Source organism: Maylandia zebra, linkage group LG18, assembly GCF_041146795.1.
Source record: "Maylandia zebra isolate NMK-2024a linkage group LG18, Mzebra_GT3a, whole genome shotgun sequence".
Lineage (NCBI taxonomy): Eukaryota > Metazoa > Chordata > Actinopteri > Cichliformes > Cichlidae > Maylandia > Maylandia zebra.
The window spans coordinates 35,967,845-35,989,715 of record NC_135184.1 but is presented as its reverse complement, the minus strand read 5'-3'; the positions used below and the strand labels follow the sequence as shown (position 1 = coordinate 35,989,715).

General features: G+C 41.0%; 1 protein-coding gene and 1 long non-coding RNA gene across 2 annotated transcripts; one reads left to right on the top strand and one right to left on the bottom strand.

Moving 5' to 3' along the window:
- Positions 1–5,494: 5,494 nt before the first annotated feature.
- Positions 5,495–6,631, top strand: LOC143413466 (uncharacterized). The gene is made up of 4 exons (XR_013094070.1): positions 5,495–5,569; positions 5,842–5,913; positions 6,006–6,084; positions 6,353–6,631. It is a non-coding gene; the product is annotated as an uncharacterized LOC143413466 (long non-coding RNA).
- Positions 6,632–9,242: 2,611 nt separating this feature from the next.
- ttpa (tocopherol (alpha) transfer protein) lies at positions 9,243–14,720 on the bottom strand. Its single transcript, XM_024801262.2, has 5 exons — positions 14,454–14,720; positions 12,853–13,006; positions 11,776–11,969; positions 10,173–10,283; positions 9,243–10,079 (listed from the first exon to the last, which is right to left on the bottom strand). The coding sequence occupies exons 1-5, from the start codon at positions 14,631–14,633 to the stop codon at positions 9,846–9,848; spliced, it is 873 nt and encodes a 290-aa protein (XP_024657030.1). The 5' UTR covers positions 14,634–14,720; the 3' UTR covers positions 9,243–9,845.
- Positions 14,721–21,871: the final 7,151 nt, after the last annotated feature.

Sequence of the window (21,871 nt, the reverse complement as noted above, 5' to 3'; positions counted from 1 at the left end):
TATCTTTGCCCCTCCCCCTCGCTGCTTTGGAACGTGGCAATATGGTAGATCCCCCTCACTGCCATGTTTATTCCACTCACCATCTAAACATCTAAATGTCAAAATATGAGCATAAAACATTTCTCTTAACAACAGCGTAAAGATCTGCGGCCTTTAAAATCAGTGTTTACAAGCAAAACAAAGAAAAGCAGCAGCGAGCACATTCAAATAGTTTCTGCTGGATATTTGATCACAGTGCTAACATATTACGTTTTACATGATATTCCATAGTACAGTGTTCTATTACACGAAGAAACAATTAGTAAACAGTAATACGAATAGTAAATAGCATAATACTACATTTACTAATGCAATGGTTTCAGTCAGCCAGATAATTTGCTAATAATTTAATTGTCCAGTCTGACTCCGGAGGCAGCACAAGCGATAACTCTCTGGACTCATTAACTCATTTCTGTTTCTGTCGTTTAAATGCACACATTTACATATGTACCTCCTACCAGTGCGTGGCGGTAGTGTACCAATTCGTCGTTTGCCAACTGCCAATAACGAAGAAGAAAAGTCCGCCGCTGAGTATCCCAGGTGCATCGCTGTTTATACAGGATGTCACAGGAGATGCAGATGCATCCCTCAGCAAACCATCTCAAATATTTCCTTGTAACATGTGTGTTGTCACTAACATGGCTGGACACATGCTGCACAGTTATTTGTCAACAGAAATTCTTTGGATTGAGCAGCATTGCCACAGCCACACTGTGGTGCAACATAAATATGCTGTCATAACTCAGGGGCGTCGAACGCCAGGCCTCGAGGGCATGTCCTGCAGGTTTTAGACGTGTCCTTGATCCAACACAGCTGATTTAAATGGATAAATGACCTCCTCATCATGTCTTGTAGTTCTCCAGAGGCCTGGGAATGAACTAATCATGTGATTCAGGTGTGCTGACCCAGGGTGAGATCTAAACCTGCAGGACAGTGGACCCCCCTGTCATATCTGCTGTAGGCTGACAAGTCAGATTTGGACATCTGTGATATCAGTGATTCCTGAAGAAGCCAGTCATGCCCAACGTACGCTTGGACAGGAAATCTATGTCATAGCCTACCCTGTGACCTACGTCGTGACCTGATGTACACCTGAGAATTTTAAGCACACATCGGATTGATGCAGCCCACAGCTGTTGTGACTGGCCTGTACTGTTGATTCATGCTGTGCATTTGTTCCACCCAGTTTTGGATTTAATCAGTGAGAGAATAACAATCATAACCTCAGCATAAAGAATAATAACGTCAGTTTAAGGATTCGGTAGATTCCTGGGTGTCAGTGGTGAAACCATCAAAATTCACTGGAGGGAACGTACAAAAAAGCATAAATCCCCAGTAAGAGGTTGCTTCTCCTGGGCACGTGTCAGTTGTTGCAACAATAAAGTGGATAAAAACGATGAGAAATTCATTAATTAGCTGCTGAAAATGGCTTTTAAATATTCACAGGTGTGTGATGTATAGACATATAACGTGCACGTCCAGCCTGTCACAGTGCCCAACTTCACACTCAGCAGTTTTATGAGATTTTTCTGGTCAGCGCAGACAGAAGAACCCAGACCTTGTATGTGCTCCTTTCAAACTTGGAGGTGGTTTTTCTCATTCCCGCTGCTTCACAGTCAGCTGTGAGACAGTCCCTCAGGTCACCACCTGAAGAAGCAAGGTGAAGCACAGCATCCACAAAATGTGGCCCCGAATTTATCCTGTCCATTAAAATGTTGAGGAGCAGCCGTGGTGAAGTCCATGTATGCTGGTTAGGCAAAATCCCACACTCAAATATCTATAAGAGGATACGGTGAGCTTCTAGGACCACAACGAAGGCCGCTTTGTTCCTCCTGTGAGGTCTGGCTCTCCTGTATCCTGTACAGAGCCTTCTCAGGGAGGCTGCGTTGGAATTTGCACACAAAATCCTTAAAAGCCCAGAACAGACTTTTTGCCAATCAGCTTCTTTCTCAAAAAACAAAAACCCAGCAGTGGTTACATTTTCACACCAAATTCACATCATGTTTTAATAAGAGATTTTTGGGATTGCATCCAATGATACCAAATTTGTTTAAGTTCAATTCAATGTTATTTATACAGCACCAAATCACAACAGCAGTCGCCTCAAGGCGCTTTATACTGTCAGGTAGACCCTACAATAATACATACAGAGAAAAACCCAACAATCATATGACCCCCTATAAGCAGCACTTTGGCGACAGTGGGAAGGAAAAACTCCCTTTTAACAGGAAGAAACCTCCAGCAGACCCAGGCTCAGGGAGGGGCGGGGCCATCTGCTGTGATTGGTTGGGGTGAGAGAAGGAAGACAGGATAAAGACATGCTGTGGAAGAGAGACAGAGGTTAATAACAGATATGATTCAGTGCAGAGAGGTCTGTTAACACACAGTGAGTGAAGAAGAAACACCCAGTGCATCATGGGAATCCCCGGCAGCCTACGTCTATTGCAGCATAACTAAGGGAGGATTCAGGGTCACCTGGTCCAGCCCTAACTATATGCTTTAGCAAAAAGGAAAGTTTGAAGCCTAATCTTGAAAGTAGAGATAGTGTCTGTCTCCTGAATCCAAACTGGAAGCTGGTTCCACAGAAGAGGGGCCTGAAAACTGAAGGCTCTGCCTCCCATTCTACTTTTAAATACTCTAGGAACAACAAGTAGGCCTGCAGAGCGAGAGCGAAGTGCTCTAATAGGGTGATATGGTACTACAAGGTCATTAAGATAAGCTGGGGCCTGATTATTTAAGACCTTGTATGTGAGGAGCAGGATTTTGAATTCTGGATTTAACAGGAAGCCAAAACAGGAGAAATCTGTCTTTTATAAAATCTCTATATTATCAAAAAATGAAGATTTGTCAGCGTCTTCAGGTTCTCCAGTTACTCTGGGTTTCAGGAAAGACAAACATGATAAGTGACAATAACTGTTGTTTGCACCCAACAGTGGAACAATCTGAAGTACAGCAGGTAAGTAAATCTATTTCTATATATGCTATTGACATGAAATCATTTTCAGTTAGTTGCACGATTGTTTTCCAGTTGCTGGTAGATTCCAGCCGGTGCCAGCACGCTCCATGCCTTTTTGTATGCTCAATACTTTTCCTTGTGTCATTTCTCACTATTGCACATAACTGCACTTATGGACATCTGTGGTTTGACATCCGGTTAAAATTTTTTAAATTAAAACAATGTTTTTCATTTTTAGGTGTAGCTCTCTTCCGCCCCCTGCTGACAGCACAGAGACACTGTTCTAGGATGACCTGGACTTCTGGACCCATTGTAACACACACAGAAAGATTGTAGGTCTGACCAACTGTCTCAGCTGTGGGCAAATAGATGGCAGTCAATAAAGTTCTAAAAGGTAATTTATTGACACAATAATCAAAAGAGAAAAGATAAAACAGTCCAGTGTCGCATTTGCAGATCAAGTAAAAAACACACAGTCCCAAGGCCAGAGCCAGCTATGCTACGACACCACATGTTGACTTCAACAGTTGTCCTCGCAGACCCACCACCCTGTAAGCAGATCGCCAGTGATCACTCCAGCCTCTGCAACTCCGCTGCCTTTAGGCTGTGGCATATAATAGGCCCCGGCCTGCACAGAGAGACAAAATAACACAGCAGTGTTTGTTGTGTGTGCTAGTGTATCAGTGCAATCAATTACACCTGCCTCTAATTAGTCCAACCCCAGTATGTCCAGTATATGTACCCAGTACGTGAGATCAGTTTACTTCATTTATGCAGCAGCAAATCACAACAACAGTCACCTCGAGGTGGTTTTTATTATAAGGTAGACCCTACAATAATACAGCGGTCAGGTAGGTATAAGGAGACACTGCCCCCCAGTGGACGGATCTGATTGACAATAAACATTTATTTTACATGTTTAATCTGCATGTACTCACAGCTCTACCGGAGCAAGCATGAGCACACTGTCTTCTTCTAAAGATGTGCATACGGGCTCACACAGTACTACGGAAGCGTAGAGCTGCCACCCAGGCAAAAGAAAAATACAAGTGTATCACGTTATAAGGTGAAAGGTTTATTGTTCTAACAAGATACTTTTCCTGTTTGTACAATATAATATTTATATTGTAATAACGTGATATTATGTTGTTCAAACGTGAAAAGTATATTGTACAAACATGATAGTATATTGTACAAACAGGAAAAGTATCTTGTTAGAACAATAAACCTTTCACGTTATAACGTGATACACTTGTATTTTTCTTTTGCCTGGGTGGCAGCTCTACGCTTCCGTACAGTACTCACTAAACCAGTTGGTTCTACGGATTTCCTCCCAGAGGAATCCGATTTACACACACTGTCCGTGAAATCAGACTTGGATGGATTGAAACAACCAGTGCCAACGACAGTCGTGCTGTTAGCTTCACTATATGCTTTGTGTACAGATGAGCTGACCATGTTTAGAGTCCACAAGACTGGAATAAAAGCTAAAAGAAACGAACACATTGCACCGACTGAAAACACAGAGCTCGGTGTCGTCACAGGATCCTGTAGTTTTTAGACTCTAAACGTAATAAAAGCACATCACACTGCATTAATTAAAACGATGAACTTGCTCTGAGTATGTCGTAACTACAGTCCATGCATTCATCTGAAGTTATGGGATTTCTCCACAGTGGGCTGAGCCAGATAAAAACGTTCTTGCAGCCTCTTGTTGAATTTCCAAAGTTTTCTTTTAGAGGCTAAAATGAGATACGTGTGGTTTTCAAAATAAAAGCCCCAAGTTGTTGCAGAAAGTTAGTAGTATGCATAAAAGTATGAAAGCCATAAAAATGTTTCCTGGATGCTACAAGCAGAAATATACTGACTTTCAAAATAAAACTGCAATGGATCTTAGGCTCTTTTTAAAAGAATGCATCTACCCTCAAAAACAAAGTTCCTTAAAGTTTATTATGTGTTTTTGATAACACTATTGTATTATTAGCAGCCTGCGAGTCTGAGTGGAGCTGTAGGTGAGGCGACTCGCACACAGAGGAGCACGATAGCCTTTGTACCACATTGGAAAGTTAAATATGTGGAGAAGAGTTCAGTGGGAGCACAGCAGCATGTGGCCATGACCAGAGACACACCAGCACACAGAAGGACACACAGGAACCCTCGACCTTCTTGAATGCTCTTAAAAAGCAGGTTAGCAGCAGCTGTCCAGGTGTTCTGCCTGAATGTTTCCTTGTTACTATTCCAGAAAGCTGCTTAGAGAAAACTTGCCTAATAGAGTTCAGAGTTCACATGTTGAAGAAAAATACCAAATATTGACTTTCAGGCTTGTCATCATTGTGCAAACACTGATTTGCCTTGTGTGCTGTATTTCCACGTATGTTTGCACATAAAAAACAGCTGTTTCCCACGCTGCTGTGGAATGGGACGTGACAGCAGCACACGTGAAACACACAAAAATGCATCTGAAATTCACCAATGAAGATTTACTCCAGCTGCTGAGCAGCTTCAGATGAAATCCTGCCAGCATGTCGCTCGCTCTGTGACGCGTTCAATGATTAGCTCTTTGGGTGTGCACAGGTATGTTTCATCAAGTTCTGTATTTACTGTGGGTGGTGTAATAACTACACATTATTGCAAGACCACCTCAAAACAAAGTTAGTCGTTGGACTTCATGTAGTTAAGCTGGAAATATTACTTTAACTTTAGCCAACAGATAAGGACAGATAGGGAGGTCAGGGCCTGGGATTCATCCCAACAACAAGCTTTTGATCAAAGATGTGATAAAGAGCTTGCTGTAGATCACCTCCTGATTTTCACTATTGATTGGCTGCTAACATTTGGGTTTGTAGTGTTGGAGAGAACACAATGTTCCCTGAACTCTGCCGACGCTGATATGCATGCTGACTGAATGCTGATCAAAGGTCTGTGGTACGAGCACACAAATCTCATATTTTTATATCGACAAAACAAAGAACTGCTTTCTTTTTTTTTTTATTATGCTGATTTATTTCAGATGATCCAAGTGATGAAACCTTTAAAGCCGAAGAGTCAGATGTGCCTGCTGATTTGGACTGGTTAGAAGAATTGTCTGAGTGGGTGTTTGCTAGTTTTTATTTTTGGGCAGTTAAATCCAAATGGCAGTGTGTCTTGTATTCAAAACCACGGTGCTTGCTTCGGTCAGATCTTGTTATGCAAAGCAATAAAGTTCAATTTCTGTTTTTTATTTCAGCATCTGTTGAAAGTCTGTTGCATCATATACTTCTATACATGAAAGACAGTCTGTGAATAATAGTGAGTGTATCTAAGAGTTTGCATCACATAAGGAGCCTTTTCTAAATGTAATTCTGCATCTGCCCCAAGAGAGGATGATGGTGTTGACGATGGTGACCTTGCGGTTGTAAGAAGAGGAGTTCTGCCGAGACAGCACGGATGTTCAAGCTGAGACGAAACCTCGACCAGCTGGACTGCTTTCACCGACAGAAGGAGCATGACGTGCTGAAAGCCAGGTCTGAACCTGGCACTGACAGACCTCTAGAGCTACAGAAGCTCCTTACCTACATTTTGTGAACCTTTCTAGACTCCACACAAACCAGTACCAGTAGAAAAGCTTTTTTATGAGAATTTAAAAAAAATACACAGGCTTTTGCCCAGTCTTTTCAAAAATGTTCCCGTTTTATTCCATTTTTTTCTGCTCCTGCCCTTTTCACACAAGGCCAATCATATCTGTTCCAACTGATTCGGCAATTTGTAGAAAATGATTTCAGCCGAGGACAGAACATTTCTTATAATGTCCTTTCTCCCCACTTTCCTTCCGTCTTTTTATTTGTCTGGACCATGAGCCATTGAGCACCTGATGAACTGTGATGCAGTTCCATGGAAAATGTCTGTCATCTTCCTTTAGCACTGTGTCTTCTTTATCCTGTGTTTTTTGTTCTCCAGAGAAAAGCTAAAACTCTGTCAACAGAATATTCAAAGTTTGTTGGAGCAGAGGGATAACTTGGAGAGAGAGATAGAACAACAGAAAGTAACAGACAACTGCTTTCATGGTAGCTCCTGTCTGACTGTCACCACACATGACCAACTGTTGATGGGATTTAAGCCTCAGTCTAACTGAAATGCTGTGGCAGGATCTTTCAGAGCCACGTGGAAGAAAACGTTCACAAATATCAATGAACTGAAGCCAAAGAAGACTCGACCAACATCCCCCCACAACGATGCGACACTCATAACTCACACAGAAAACAGGAACTTCAAGTTATTGGTGCTAAAGTCAAATCAGGTCTGGACTCAGCTGATATGTGCCTACAGAGCTCGTGTTCACTGAGAGAACAGAGTAAAAGCCCTTTATCATATATTTAAACCTCACATTAGGATAATCTGACTGCAGCATCACTCTGTGGCCTGGATGGGCTTCATTTTATTAGTGTTCAAACATCCATTTCCCCTGATGTGAGTTCATCGTTTTATCAACTGTTAGATCAGTGGTTCTTAACCTGGGTTCGATCGAACCCTAGGGGTTCGGTGAGTCGGTCTCGGGTTCGGCAGAGCCTCCGCCATGACGTGCACGGCTCATTTTGTGCACCAGTAAAAAAATCACATTTTAATTTTCACTAAAGAGGGGTGAATGCGCATATGAAGCTGGTGGGGCTCGCTCCTCCAACAAGCTTAAGAACCACTGTGTTAGATGGATTTGAGCCTGACACAGAAAACCTCAGACTTTAATGAGTCTAAAGAACACTTTCAATATTTGGAGCCCTTTATATTTTCACAAATCTGCATCGTTTACTTGTCAGAACATGTGGCATACAATACTAAAAATGCCATCAGTGCTAAAAATATTACAAGTTTTGAGCCAAGCATATTACAAACTGTGGATTTTATATATATTTTGCCTACAAGGCCAAGAGAGGGAGGCTTGTCCCCTCTGAGGTTTGGCCCAGTGTCCACAGTCTGACAGCCTCTGTGTGTGTGTGTGTGTGTGTGTGTGTGTGTGTGTGTGTGTGTGTGTGTGTGTGTGTGTGTGTGTGTGTGTGTGTGTGTCATTTACTGTATATAAATAGTGGATGTCATCAGCATCATGCCTCCACTGGTTTCCAGCATCAGCACTTTGAACACCATCGTGTCTGATGACCACAGAGTCGTTCCTGCGAACAGTGAAACCTTGACACTGAGGCACAAACCAAAGGTACATAATATATCATTTATCAGAGATTAAATGTGCTCTAACACAGGGCTGTCAGCATGCAGCTCACGGACCCGTGATAAAGAAAACGCTGCTGTGACAAAGAACGCTTTCAAAAATAAAAGTGTTACCATCAACAAAATGCAGTGAATGAACAACAGAGAATCACATCCATGTTGGTGGGACCGCCCTTTGCCTTCTTCTAGGTCCATGTGCACAGTTTGAAGGAACTCGGCTGGTAGGTTGATCCAAACATCTCAGAGAACTCAGCACAGCTCTTCTGTGGATGCAGCTTCCTCACATCCTTCATGTAATCCCAGACACTCCGTGATGTTGGGATCAGGGCTCTGTGGGGGCCACACCCTCACTTCAGTACTTCAGGTTCTTCTTTACACTGAAGACAGTTCTTGATGACTTTGGCTCGTTGTCCTTCTGCAGAATACATTTGGGGCCAGTAAAGTTCTTTGTTTACAGCTGCCTGAAACCTTTGCACACTCGTATAGCTGAGAGCCATTAATACCTGACATATGAAGTTATCCAAAAGGTAACAAATGACATGAACATGTTGGGGATGTTCAGCAAGGCCGAGCTGGCAGCTTTCTTTAAATCTTACTAGAATCTAGATGAGCGAGTTAATGTGCCTTTGTTATAAAGCACCGAGACCAAAGCCGTCTACATCAGCGGTCCCCAACCTTTGTTGTGCCACGGACGGTTTATGCCCGACAATATTTTCACGGACCGGCCTTTAAGGTGTCGCGGATAAATACAACAAAATAAAACCAGTACCGGTACCGAAAAAAAATAAGATTTATTCATAACACAGGTGAAAAGACCCAGGAAAACTGAGTAAACGATCAAAACGATACCAAAATAACGCTGAAAACCGATAAAGACCCTGAAAACCAGACATTTCACACCTGAGCCTCAACTCTCGCGGCCCGGTACCAAACGACTCACGGACCGGTACCGGTACGAGGCCCGGGGGTTGGGCCTCGGACCGGTTGATCCCATGTATGCAGTGTGACTGACACAGATTTTGTTGCCCTACTTTTACACCTTCCACAACACTAAGAGTAGAGCTTTTTATTGCAGGATCCTTTGACTAAACATCAGCGTGACTCATCGTTTACAGTGATGGTCCCGGAGCAGCATTAATATGACGATGAAATTACAACACAGCACTATTCCCAGATACTTACATCAAGCTCCTAAAAAACCATAAGCATTCACTATAAAGCCTCAGTGATTGGGCCCATGTCAGCTCGGTGGTGATTTGTTCCTGGTGCCAGAGGGAAGGTTTAAAACTGTCTGGGAAACAACAATCAGCTGATTATAGCTGAGTTGGGCAGAGGCTAAATAAATAAATAACTACTTATAACATGATGTGAGTAATGTAACAAATAAAAAATGATAACAGAAACAAAAGCAGCAGATCGATCAAAATATGATTTTAAAATCATGACATAATAATATCAGCATTGTTATTGTTCTTAAAAATTCCAGATTGGTCGGCTGTGGCGTAAACATGAAACAGCACGGCCATTAAGGATCTCGTTTTCAGCTCTCTCACTTCAGCCAACTTCCACAACAAGCACTGCAGAGACCGTAGACATGTGCACAAACCCGCCACGTATACGCGAGTCAGCCACCCAAACGTCCAATCATCATCTTTCACAGAGTCCCGCCTTCCTCTGTGATCAAACAGTCATCAGGGGTCATTGTGATGTCACCCGTTGGGTGGGCAGCAATCTGCTGCAGGAGGTTCTCTGATTGAAGCAGGTGATTGGTCCAGCCTTGACACACTTGTGTTATTCCAGGCCCATGCCCTCCATATTCTGGAGGCAGAACGTGTGATGAGAAGAAGCCACTTAAAGAATCTTGGAAATCAGAACCGTGCATATGGATCTACAACAAAGAGGGTGAAAGGATGTTTCAAATCCACAGTTGTTATCTGTCATCTTCAGTATAACCAGTACGTGAGGTAGCGCGGGTACTGACCCTCTGCTTGATTTTATCAGGCAAGAAGGGACGAAGCATAGCAAAGACCGGACGGAAGAACATCGGTTCATTGACCAGGTGGATTCCTCTGACCTTCAGTGGGAAAGAGTCCTGAACATACACATAAACAAGCATCAAAGCATATTTAACAAGTTGAAAACTTAAAAATATAAAAATACAGAAAACTCTGCACATCAAAGTTCTACCTCTGAACTTCCAGCCGGTCCCTTAGGGGCAAGGTTACGACTGAGTTACAAATAAGCAGTTTTAGGAGCTATAAGATGCTACCTTTCACAGGAAGTCTCTAACAAGCATTTGGCCTTCAGTTTAAGCTTTTTAAGGACATTTCTATAGAAAAGGGTCGCTGTAAAAACAAACAAAAAAACTGTCTTGAGTCACCTTTTTTCCATTTTGAAAGGAAAAGGAGAAATAGGTGCAGTCGTTTCCTCAAAGATCTGCACACACGCACATATCAGGCAAAAACAGAGTTTGCTCAATTCTAACAAGCTGGAAAGTCAAAGTTGGCATGACCACCTTGAATTTTCAACACGAACTCTCGGGCAGCTTTCTTGTAATTAGCAGTCTTCAGGAATAACTCTACAGGCTCCTTGAATTCTAAATCTCCACTCTCTCCCACTCTACCTCAGTCATTGTGGTCTGGGTTCTGGGGAGGCCAGTCCAGGACGGTCATGTTCCATTGTGTGTTTCTACCCAGGAAGGCTTGCTTGGTATCATCATCATGCTGAAAAGGTTGCAAATCAGACGCTTTCCAGGTGGAACTCCAACATCTGACAGTAGCTGTCCAGATTCACAATTCCATCAGTTTTGACAGGATGCCCAACACCATCCCAAACCCTGACAGACCCTCCACCGTGTTTTACTCAGTATCTCCTCTGTTTGGTCCAAACACTTCACATGTGGATTCATCTCCATAAGGACTGTTGCTCCTGATTTTCATATCAGTTCTTGTGTAATTTGGCATGTCAGCGTTTTCTCTTCCTCGAGGATGGCTTGTTGACTGCCACACTTTCACTGGGACCAGTTGTGCTGAGGCTTCAGCAAACAGTAGATGGTCCAGATCCATCTCTCAGGCACCGTGTCAGGTCTTTAATGGATTGTTCTGTCTCTCAGATATTGCTGAGGAAGGTTTTTTAGGCATCCACATGTCCAGTAAAGCTACAGATATGACAGCAACATGTGCTGATGAGCTGTAAACTCGATACAATGTAGCAGCTGGCTGAGGCAGCTGGCCCACTCTCCATGGCAACGATACCTGCACAAGCTGGGCTGAAACTAAAGGGGGCGTGGCATGTACCAGGCCATTTAAAGGCTTTTGTAACAATTTTGAAAGAATACAAAATCTTGTGTTAACAAAACTATTAATATTTAATAGCTCATTCAGTCCCAACAGGCCAGAACACTGAATTATTATTAACATGACAGCCTGCAAGACTTCTGGTCATAGAAGGAAAGGAAAACGCATCCGGTTCAGTGTGGTGCAGAGTTTTGTTACACTGGTAAACATATTCATAATAACACACATGTTCTGTTGTTAAAGAACAAACGATAGGTCGTCATCTGCACAGCTCGATCTCAGTCCTACCGAAAGCACAGATGAAATCTTTCTGGCAAGCGAAGGGTTAATCTGCAGGGCATGACTCAAACTCCACCCCGCGAGGTCAAATATGGCCTTCACACCCTGCCTTTGTGTCTCGTTCTCCCTTGAGATGATCTCGGATGTCATCAGGCTGACTCTGAATACCTGGAAGGCTGACCAGTCTTTCGGGTTCCACTGCCCTGCAAACAAGCAGACATTACTCTACACGAATAAAACATATTTCAGAAGAAGGACCACAGCATCATCCTGTGGAGCACAGTTAATATGCTAATCTCTGAATCGGTGTCATTTATACATCATGAACTAGCAAAGCCACTTTTCAAAACACACCAATGTTTGCCATTAAAATCTAGCTTAAAATCAACTAAAACCCTGAAATTGTGCTGTGCAGTCCTGGAACTGTGCAGCCATCGCGGTCAGAGACGATACAATAAAACGAGACAGTCCTCGCTAATAAATGAGAGCCAATAAACCGTTTTTGGACTGACACGTGCACAGTAGAAGTTTCAGCGTATGTCTCTGCTCGTTATCGTAGCACCGTTGAAACGCTCGTCAACTTCTACTCTGCACATTCAGTCACGTTTCCTTTTTGTATTGTTCCTCTTTAGAATTGTGTGTGAAGGACATTTGATTATTTGAAGCTTTTGCATGTTTGAAAGAGGAAGAGTTCATCTCCGTACCATCCCAGCAGGCTGCCTTTACTGTCAGTATGTTTAAAATGTTGAGAAACAAGTTTGAGAGTAGGTCAGTGGTGACAGACATGAGGGGGATTTCATCTGTGGCCGTACTGATGGAGCAGAGCTCCTGTCCTATGGTGACAGGACTGAATGAGTTTAATGTCGACTCAAAGAGAATGACCAGCATTAAACAGCATCTTAGTTTTATTTGTGTAACCCTATAAAACTAGATAACAATTTCAGATCAGCTTCTTTTAAAAGCTGTTAAATCACTGAGGAAACAGACCAGGGAGGCTTTGCCTGCTTATCGTAGCTCGTGTTGATGTCGTTGGGGCTGCTCCTAGGAGGCCCTTTCAATAATCCATCCACACCCAAGCATACTGACCAATCCTGTAGATGAGCACCCTGCTGCCTGTGCAGTCTCGCTGCGGGAGCACAGCGTGGTACGACGTGTTGAGGAGGCCGAGCACCGAGGAAGGAGACAGACAGCTGCTGATCTCAGGACTTTCCCTTCGCCACCGCTGGTAGTTGAGCAAGAGCTGTACAGGACACATTACAGAGGGACTCATTCTTATACTTCCCTCACACAGTCACACCTTTTCACACAAGCACTTTCCCATGTAAGTGCTCTCTATCCACACACATTCATAGTCTGATGGATGCATGGAGAGCAACTCTGGGTTAATATCTTGTCCAGGGATCGAACCACCACTCCACCCCGGGGACATTAGGGAGTTCCTAGGACTCTATGAACATGGTTCAAACACGTAGTTAAAAGGTTAATACTTCATCACTGCATGCAACAAAAACAACCACACAACACAACAAAATGAAGACTGCTGCATTCAGTGTTGGCTGTGAGCTTGCAGGGCAGAGCACAGCCAACAGCCAGATTACCAGTGTGATGGAGTCTTTTGCAGTTACCATAAGTAAAGGTGGAACTAGGTTGGCAGTCTGTCACAGACTGACAGCTATCAACACCCACAGTCATTTTAGGATCGCTAATAAACCTGAAGTGCATGGAACTGGGAGGAAGACCGCACAGGGACGTGCAAACTTTGCACAGAGAAGCCAGAGCCGATCGTTAGGCTCAGACGACCATGACCTCCTTGCTGTGAGTCAGCACTGATAGCCTTGCACCAATGTACAAACAGTAAATAAGACATTTATGACCCGGCTGTTTATCTGAAACAAAGGCAAATTCAAAGAAGTGTTTATGTGATAAAAGTCAGATCGACTGAACGGCAGAGCTTTGACCCACATGCCTGAAATTACTCAACTATCCTGTGGAGCAAAGTAAACGCTGTTTTTAAACTGCACTGATTCATTTAACGTGCTCATGAAGAACAACGTGACCACAGCTCTGCAGCAACTTTGAAACCAGCAGACCTTCTTACATTTGTTCAGGGAGCAATCGTTGAAAGCCAAAGAGGACACCTCAGAGCCCACGCAGGAGCACGTCTGCTGTGATGCAAACACACTGCGGTCAGACACGAAGAGAATAATAAGGCGAGTGCAGCGCAGACAGTCAGGTGACAGAGAGACAAACAAAAATGCTCATGTTGTCAAAGCAGGAACAAAATGATCATTTGAACCAACCCAGCAGAAAATGAGCTGTTCAAGATCACAGCAACCGAGCTTGTGTGGACCAACACCTGCAAAACAGGAGCAAACTCAATCACGTGTGAGGCTTTAGCTTTACCATTGGATAGCACAGAACAAGGCTGCATATTATTTTAATCCATGTGTTAACCTACATGCAGTTTGGTAAGAACAGTGCCAACACTCCACATTAAGTGATTTTGGAAACAACCGTGAGCCTCCCCACGAGCCCAGCTCAGGACTGAACTGCTCAGCTCAACGTGGGTGAATGATGATGATGGTCAGCACGACCAAACGTCTTCCTCACGGTGTGGTTTCTGTGAGCTCTCCTGGACTCTCCTAAACTTCAGCATGTTTCCCCTGACTCTCAGTGACGGCTCTTACCTTGAGGGAGAGCTCCGTGTTGAAGTCTCTGGCCCGCAGAAACCTGAGGAGAAAGCCGCTGGATAAGCTCCCGACAGCGGACAGCTCGCCGGCCCGCAGCGCACCCCGCCTCAGGCGGCTGACGTACGGCCTGAGCTGCTCCGAGTCGTCCGGCAGTTCGCTGAGCTGAGGTCCGTTCATGCTGCCCTCAGGTCCGCTTACATTTGACTGCTGGAGGCAGCCTTCAGCCAAAGACAGGAGGAGGAGACAGCTGTGACGAGCAGCTGGACTTTGAGTGTTTGCTCATCGCGATACTGATGTTGGAATCGATCCCAACACAAGACCTACAGGAGCAGTGGCCAGTGTTGCCAACTCCTCAGTAAGGAAACTCGCTATTTTTTTCTTTTTTTTCTCTTTTCTTTTCAAACTTTATTGAAATTACAAAGTGAACAGCCAGTCATTCCAGTTCAGCCTGAACAGTAGACATACAAGGCAAGTAAAGGTAACAATATACAGTACGATGAAATAAGAAGGATGAATAAATAAAGGATAAAAAAAGGGGGGGGGGGGGGGGGGGGGGGGGGTGACAGCTCATTTGTTAAACATTTCTGAATGAATTTCAATCAATGATAAACCTTTTTTATTGGAAGTTAATTTAAGAGAGTTTAAGTAATATTCAATTTCAATCAAAAAACAATTAAATGATGGGGTTGAGTTTTGAAATTTACATTTATGTATGTGGAATTTCCCTAATAAGATATAAAGATTGACAATGGCACATTTTTTTTCTTTAGTTTCAAAATAAGTGATAATGTTCTTCCCTTCAATTTTGATTTCGTGTGTTGTCTTGCACAGTATATAATTTTCAAGCTCTCTCCAAAATGTAGCACTATATGAACAGCCATAAAACAAATGAGTAACACTTTCAAGTTCAGTTTTACAAAAGGTACATTTTCTATCAATGTCACAGAATCTTGAAATGTACATGTTGGATGGATATATGTTACGTAATATCTTCAAATGTAATTCTCTAACTTTGTTTGTAATGCAAAATCTAAAAGGAACAAGCCACGCTTTATCCCAGGTGATATTATCAAAAATAGCATTCCAAAAAAACTTCCCTCTTGGAGTTATTTTCTTCGCATTATACAAACATTCTCTAATATGTTTATTGGTGCATTTCTTGCTTAAGAAATCAATACCATTTATATAAAGAGTGTTAACGGATGCATGCGGTGTGTTCTGTTTTTGTAGCCTTTCATTAAATCAATCAGTCCGCTGGGAACGGACTTTACTACAGAGCTAAAATCTTTAAATTTGATAGGGAATGCTTTTTCTGTAATAAAGTCATTGTAACTAAGTAGCTGGCCTTCAGAGTCAAATAAGTCTTTTAAATAGATTATATTTTTATCAATCCAATTCTGCAAATAGTGATTTGTTCCTCTTAGTAATACATTCGTTATTCCAGATAATAGATCTATGTGGAGAAAAGTTATGTGAATAACATAATTTCCAAGCCAACAATGCCTGTTGATAAAATGCAGACATTTTAACTGGTAACTTTGATATACTGTAACTACAAGACAACAGGAAGTGTAAACCTCCAACATTTCTAAAAATGTTATGTGGAATGAAATGCCATAATGATCCAGGAGATTTTAAGCATTCTTTTAGCCATTTCACCTTAAATGTATAGTTCAGGTCCATGAAGTCCAGAAGGCCAAAACCACCTTTGTCTTTAGGTCCACAAAGCAATGATTTTTTTAGATGATGGTGCTTATTCTTCCATACAAAGTTAACAAATAAGTTATTAACATTTTTACATGTGGAATCAAACACATTAAGGGAAAGGGCTGGATACACAAATCTGGAAACACCTTCAGCTTTAGTCAAAAGGATTCTACCAAAAATTGATAGGTCTCTCTGGAGCCATCAGTTCAGTATAGTTTTAGTTTTTCCATCCTGGGAGAAAAGTTGAGTTGTTGACGCTCTGTGTCATTCTTACAGACATGAATACCAAGGTATCTAACACAGTCTTTGACAGGAATATTGTATAAGGATTTGACATTTGATTGGTACAAACATAAAATTTCACATTTAGATTTATTTAGTTTTAATCCAGAGGCAATTGAGAAATCATTTATTAATGAAACAGCATTTTCAATCTGATCTTTGTTTTTTAAGGATAAAACGGTGTCATCTGCTAGTTGAGTCAGTCTGATTTCTTTACCAAAAATAGATAAACCTTTAATGACTGGGCTATTTAAAATGTGTAATGAAAGTAGTTCAGCCACAATCAAAAATAAAAAGGGTGAAATTGGGCAACCCTGGTGAACAGATCTCATGACTGGAAATCTTAGTAGTATTTGGATATAGTATAACACAACTGTCAACATTTGTATAAAACATTTCGATAGTTGACACAAAGTTTGGACCAAAACCAAAGGTTTTGAGTGCTTTAAATAAGAAATAATGTTCTACTGTATCGAAAGCTTTATAAAAATCAAGAAACACAATAAGGGAATCATCATCTATATTGTCAGAGTAGTCTAATAGGTCAAAAATAAGCCTTATGTTTGAACTGATATGGCGGTTGGTCATAAATCCGGTTTGCGTTTCAGCTATGATCTCATCCAGATTTTTCTTTAATCTTTTGGCATAGACCAATGAGATAATCTTATAATCTATGTTCAAAAGCGTGATAGGTCTCCAATTTTCTATAAAAGATCTTTATCAGGTTTAGGAATTAAAGTTATAATACCCTGTTTCATGCTTGTGGACATTTCTTTTCCATAAAGGCATTCCTTAAACAATTCTAATAAAGGATCAACAATGATATCCCAGAACTGTAAATAAAATTCCACTGACAAACCATCATTGCCTGGAGATTTGCCCTTTTTCATTGATCGAATTGCCTCTGAAATTTCTGATTTTGTTATGGGACGTTCACAATTAGTTTTAAAGTTTTCTGAGATAGTTGGTGCAAAGTTTTTAACTGACTCGATAAATCTATCACAATCATTGATATTACAATTTGATTTGTATATATCTTTGTAGAATGAACCAACATGTTTTGAGATATCTAAATAATTAGTGGTTATGTTATTATCAATCTTAAGAGCAGATATATTGTTTCTTCTTTGGTTTCGTTTCTCAAGAGCAAAAAAGTAACTAGAATTTCTTTCACCTAGTTCTAGCCATTTTGCTTTGGACCTTATAAAAGCCCCTTTAGCCATATTAATATATGCATTATCTATTTCTTCCTTTAGGCTTTTCAATTTAATTTCTTCATCATCTGATAGAGCATCTTTCGTCATTAATATGTTTAATTCATTCATAATACTGATTTCTTTAGTGTCATTTCTTTTTTTAATTTCTTTGCTTCGCCTTATTGCCGCTTTCCTTACCTTGAATTTGAAAAATTCCCATTTTAGTGTGTGATTCATATTGGTAAACCCCCGAATATCTGTTCTGCCGTTTTTTCCACTATACTACAAAATGTATCATCATTCAATAAATTATTATTTAGCTTCCAAAAACCACGTAGTTTACTTTGACTTTGTTTATTGCCAACTAAGAGAATTGTGATGAATTTGTGATCAGTTAATGGAGCAAAATCATGAGAAGATTCTGAAACAAAATGTAAACACGAAGAAGATATTAACCACAAATCAATTCTGGATTGTAGAGATCTATTTGCATTGCTCCAGGTAAACTCTTTTGTATCAGAGTTGAAGAATCTCCATACATCTATAACTGCAAGTTGTTCACAGAAAAATGCAGTGCTTTTAAATTTTGAGTGTTGAGATGTTCTTATTGGTACTCTATCTATAAGATCGTCTGGAGCATCATTATAATCTCCTCCAAGAATCATGTGGGCTCCCTTATATTTTGATTTTAAAAAATCAAGTTTCTCAGATAATTGTATGCACATAGATTTGGCCTGAGTTGTGTTATTATGACTGTATAAATTACAGACTATAAAGAAGGTGTTGTCCAATTTGAAAACCAGAATAATCCATCTGCCTTCATCTGAAGACAACGATTCAATAATATTACCTTTAAAGTTGTTAAGGAGAATGGCTACGCCTGCCGAATGTTGAGAGGCGTGGCAAAAATAACACTGATCACCCCACTGTGCTTTCCAGAATTTTACATCATTATCACTCGAATGAGTTTCTTGTAGAAAAATCAAATCAGCATTTTTTCGTCTACAGAAAATGAAAATTGACTTTCTTTTGGTACTGTCGCGAATACCTCTAACATTAAGGGATAGTATTTTTAAGGAACTGAAATGTAAGTCTGTCATAAGAGAAGAAGGGAATGAATAAAGTGAACTGGATGTCTGTAAAATTAACTAGAAATTTATAAGGTGCTAAGGTATAAACACCTAAAGAAGATACTCTCAAACAGGAAAACTAAATGTTGAGTACCTAAGTAAAAGTCTTCAGACTCGATTTCGTTTTTCCCCATTGAAGTGACCCAAATACTTTCAGCAAATTAACATTTATACACCAAGAAAGTAGGATGTTTAACTACTCACACTGTAAAACATAAGCAAGTCCAAACATAACCATAATAATGTTTGCCAAGTATTGGTACAACTAACTTGGAGGTATGAAAGTTTTATAGAAGATTTAAAGAGGATATTATTGGTTGTAAACATATTACCTAATGAACCTGAGGTATTTCAAGCAAAACAAAACAAACAAAAGATACAATATACAAGTGCCTCAAATGATTAAATATTGAACAGTAACATTGGGAGCCTGAGGTAGTTGAAATACCTGTTAATGTTACGTAACTTACAGAGTGAACTTAAAGTATTTCAGTCATCTTGCTGATCTTTTAATAACCTCTTATTTATGCGCTGTGTCTTACACAGGACCAATCCATTTGGTCTTCTTTCCCTCGTCACGGGCCACAGTTTATTTCTGCACTGTCTCTCCATGTAGGTGAGATCTTCAGCCAACCTGAGATTCTCAGGAAACTCGCTATTGGCTGTCCTAAGAGTCGCTAAATGACGTCATCGCCTAATTTGCATAATCGGTCATGCTAATGTAATTGTGACCTACGTTGTTGGAGAGAGAAATAACATCGTGGAAGAGACATAAAGTGAGTAAAAACGTCCTAAATGCAGTTAGAGTTTATTTAGAACTACAAATTAAATTTATTTTAGCAATTATTGTTTTTTTTAATGTCACAATTCCAACCCTGCTCCTTTACCCGGGCTTGGACCGGCAAGTGACCCGAAATAGGCGCTCTGGTGGAGTTACTTTGTGTGTGTGTTTATAAGTAGTTTTAAACCTTGTGATCCACAAAACAGCATAAGAGTAAAAGAACTGACTGCGTTACAGCACCCGCTGCTTGTTGAGAGTAAAAGAACTGACTGCGTTACAGCACCCGCTGCTTGTTGAGAGTAAAAGAACTGACTGCGTTACAGCACCCGCTGCTTGTTGAGAGTAAAAGAACTGACTGCGTTACAGCACCCGCTGCTTGTTGAGAGTAAAAGCGATACGAGCTTTCACGAGTTTAAAAAAAAAAAAAGTCGCTAAGGGGTCTGAAAATTCGCTAAATATAGCGACAAAGTCGCTACGTTGGCAACACTGGCTGTGACACCGATACCGATACTTTGACCTTTCACGTGCAGCGGAGAGAGGTTGGGAAGAATCTGCAAACTAAACGCTGGGATTGGTACAGCAATAAGAAAACACACTTTTCATTCATGTTTTGGGTTTTTGGAGCTGTGTGTTTAAATGTGTTTGAGGCTTATAGATAACATAGATGCGACAGCACAGGTTCAGCCATTTCTCACAGTGCATAAACACCAATGAATTTAACATTAATCGGTGCGCTACATACTCAACTTAGAGGCTACAAACAAAGGATCGATCATAGTATAGATCCAATACCAATGCCAGCGCTAGTATCAATACTGTGGATATCATTTAAATCTCTCAACAGTTGCAACTCCCTGTGACTGCTGACCTGGGTTTGTATTGGAGACTGCACAGTTGTTTAATCCTTTGTCCACTCATCCCACATTTTGATTCATATTATGAATATTCAAATATCAATACGCTTTTTTAGAGCCTGTCATTTATCCAGTGGCTGTGACGAAAACAGAGAAAGCTGCCATTATGGGTTAAGTCCAGGTGTCACTGAGCTGTCTTCAGGACACTCAAAAAGCCCACTCCATGAAAAGTAAGTGTCTGCCATCCATCCATGCAGTTACTTCAACTCATTCTACCGATTCAGGCCTTATTCCAGGTGAATGTCGGGATCCAGCCTGTACAGACCGTCAGCCTGTGGCAACCCTGACAATCAGCTGATTCTTAGTAACCTCAGCTAATATGTTGATGAAGCTGTGCATCATTTTACCTTTAAACTCTAGGGCTGGGCCCAAATTTGGCTCTTTTCACTTTATGCGGTCTTGCCAGCATTTATCAATCTTCAGCCGGCCATATGACCCTTTCAGGGCTGAAAAACACCTTTGACCCATGAGAGCCCAGACTGTCAGGAAAACTATGGTAGAGTTAATGTTGAAACTTTAACAGGGTGTGGGTTCATATGGGTCAAACCATTGAAATCTGTAACCATCCATCCATCCATCTTCATCCGCTTTATCCGAAATCTGTAAATCTGTAACCACATCAGTAAAACACCAATAGTGACGTTTCTCTGAGCGTTCTTGTTTTGGGAGAAAATGACAACACCTCCCCCTGCTGGTTAAAAGCATTTACTGCAGGGGGCAGGAGCGCATTTGTAATTTGAACCACCCTAAAGCCTCTGTGTATCCTAGATGGGCAGAACTACAATAGTAGTACTCTGTGAAACAACCAGTAAATAAAAGTAGAGAGAATGTGATCAAAATAAAAGATTAAAATGAACATAAACACATGAAACATGGAACAGAGTGAACTGAAAGAACAAAAGATCATTTTAATGTTACTGAAGATTTATTTTTTCACTCATTTACTCAGATGTTGTTCATATATAAATGTATTTACAGAAAATGACGCATAAAGCAAAGTGTCTTTACTTTCCTAATAACAAACATGGCATTTCTAACAAAGCTCTGGAACTTATTTAAACCTATATATCTGTATATACACCTTATTGAATTCATATTCAGTAGTTTGGAGGTTTGTCTTTGACCACTATCTTTATTTGTTTAGACGTGCTAGCTAGCTCTGGCAGGGTCACTGATTAAACTAAATACAGGGGAACAGCTTGTAGTTATTATTACTACTATTACTGTAATCATTGGTAGTAGTATTTCATAATAATTTTGACTGCTATATCAAAAGTATTTCTCATTCTGTCATTATCTTTCCCCCACATTAGAAAAGAACACACTCATGATATTGAGTGATGGAGCTATTTTGATCATCTCCTTTAGCTTTGCTATGGCTGCCCATGTGTTTTTACCCTGGGTG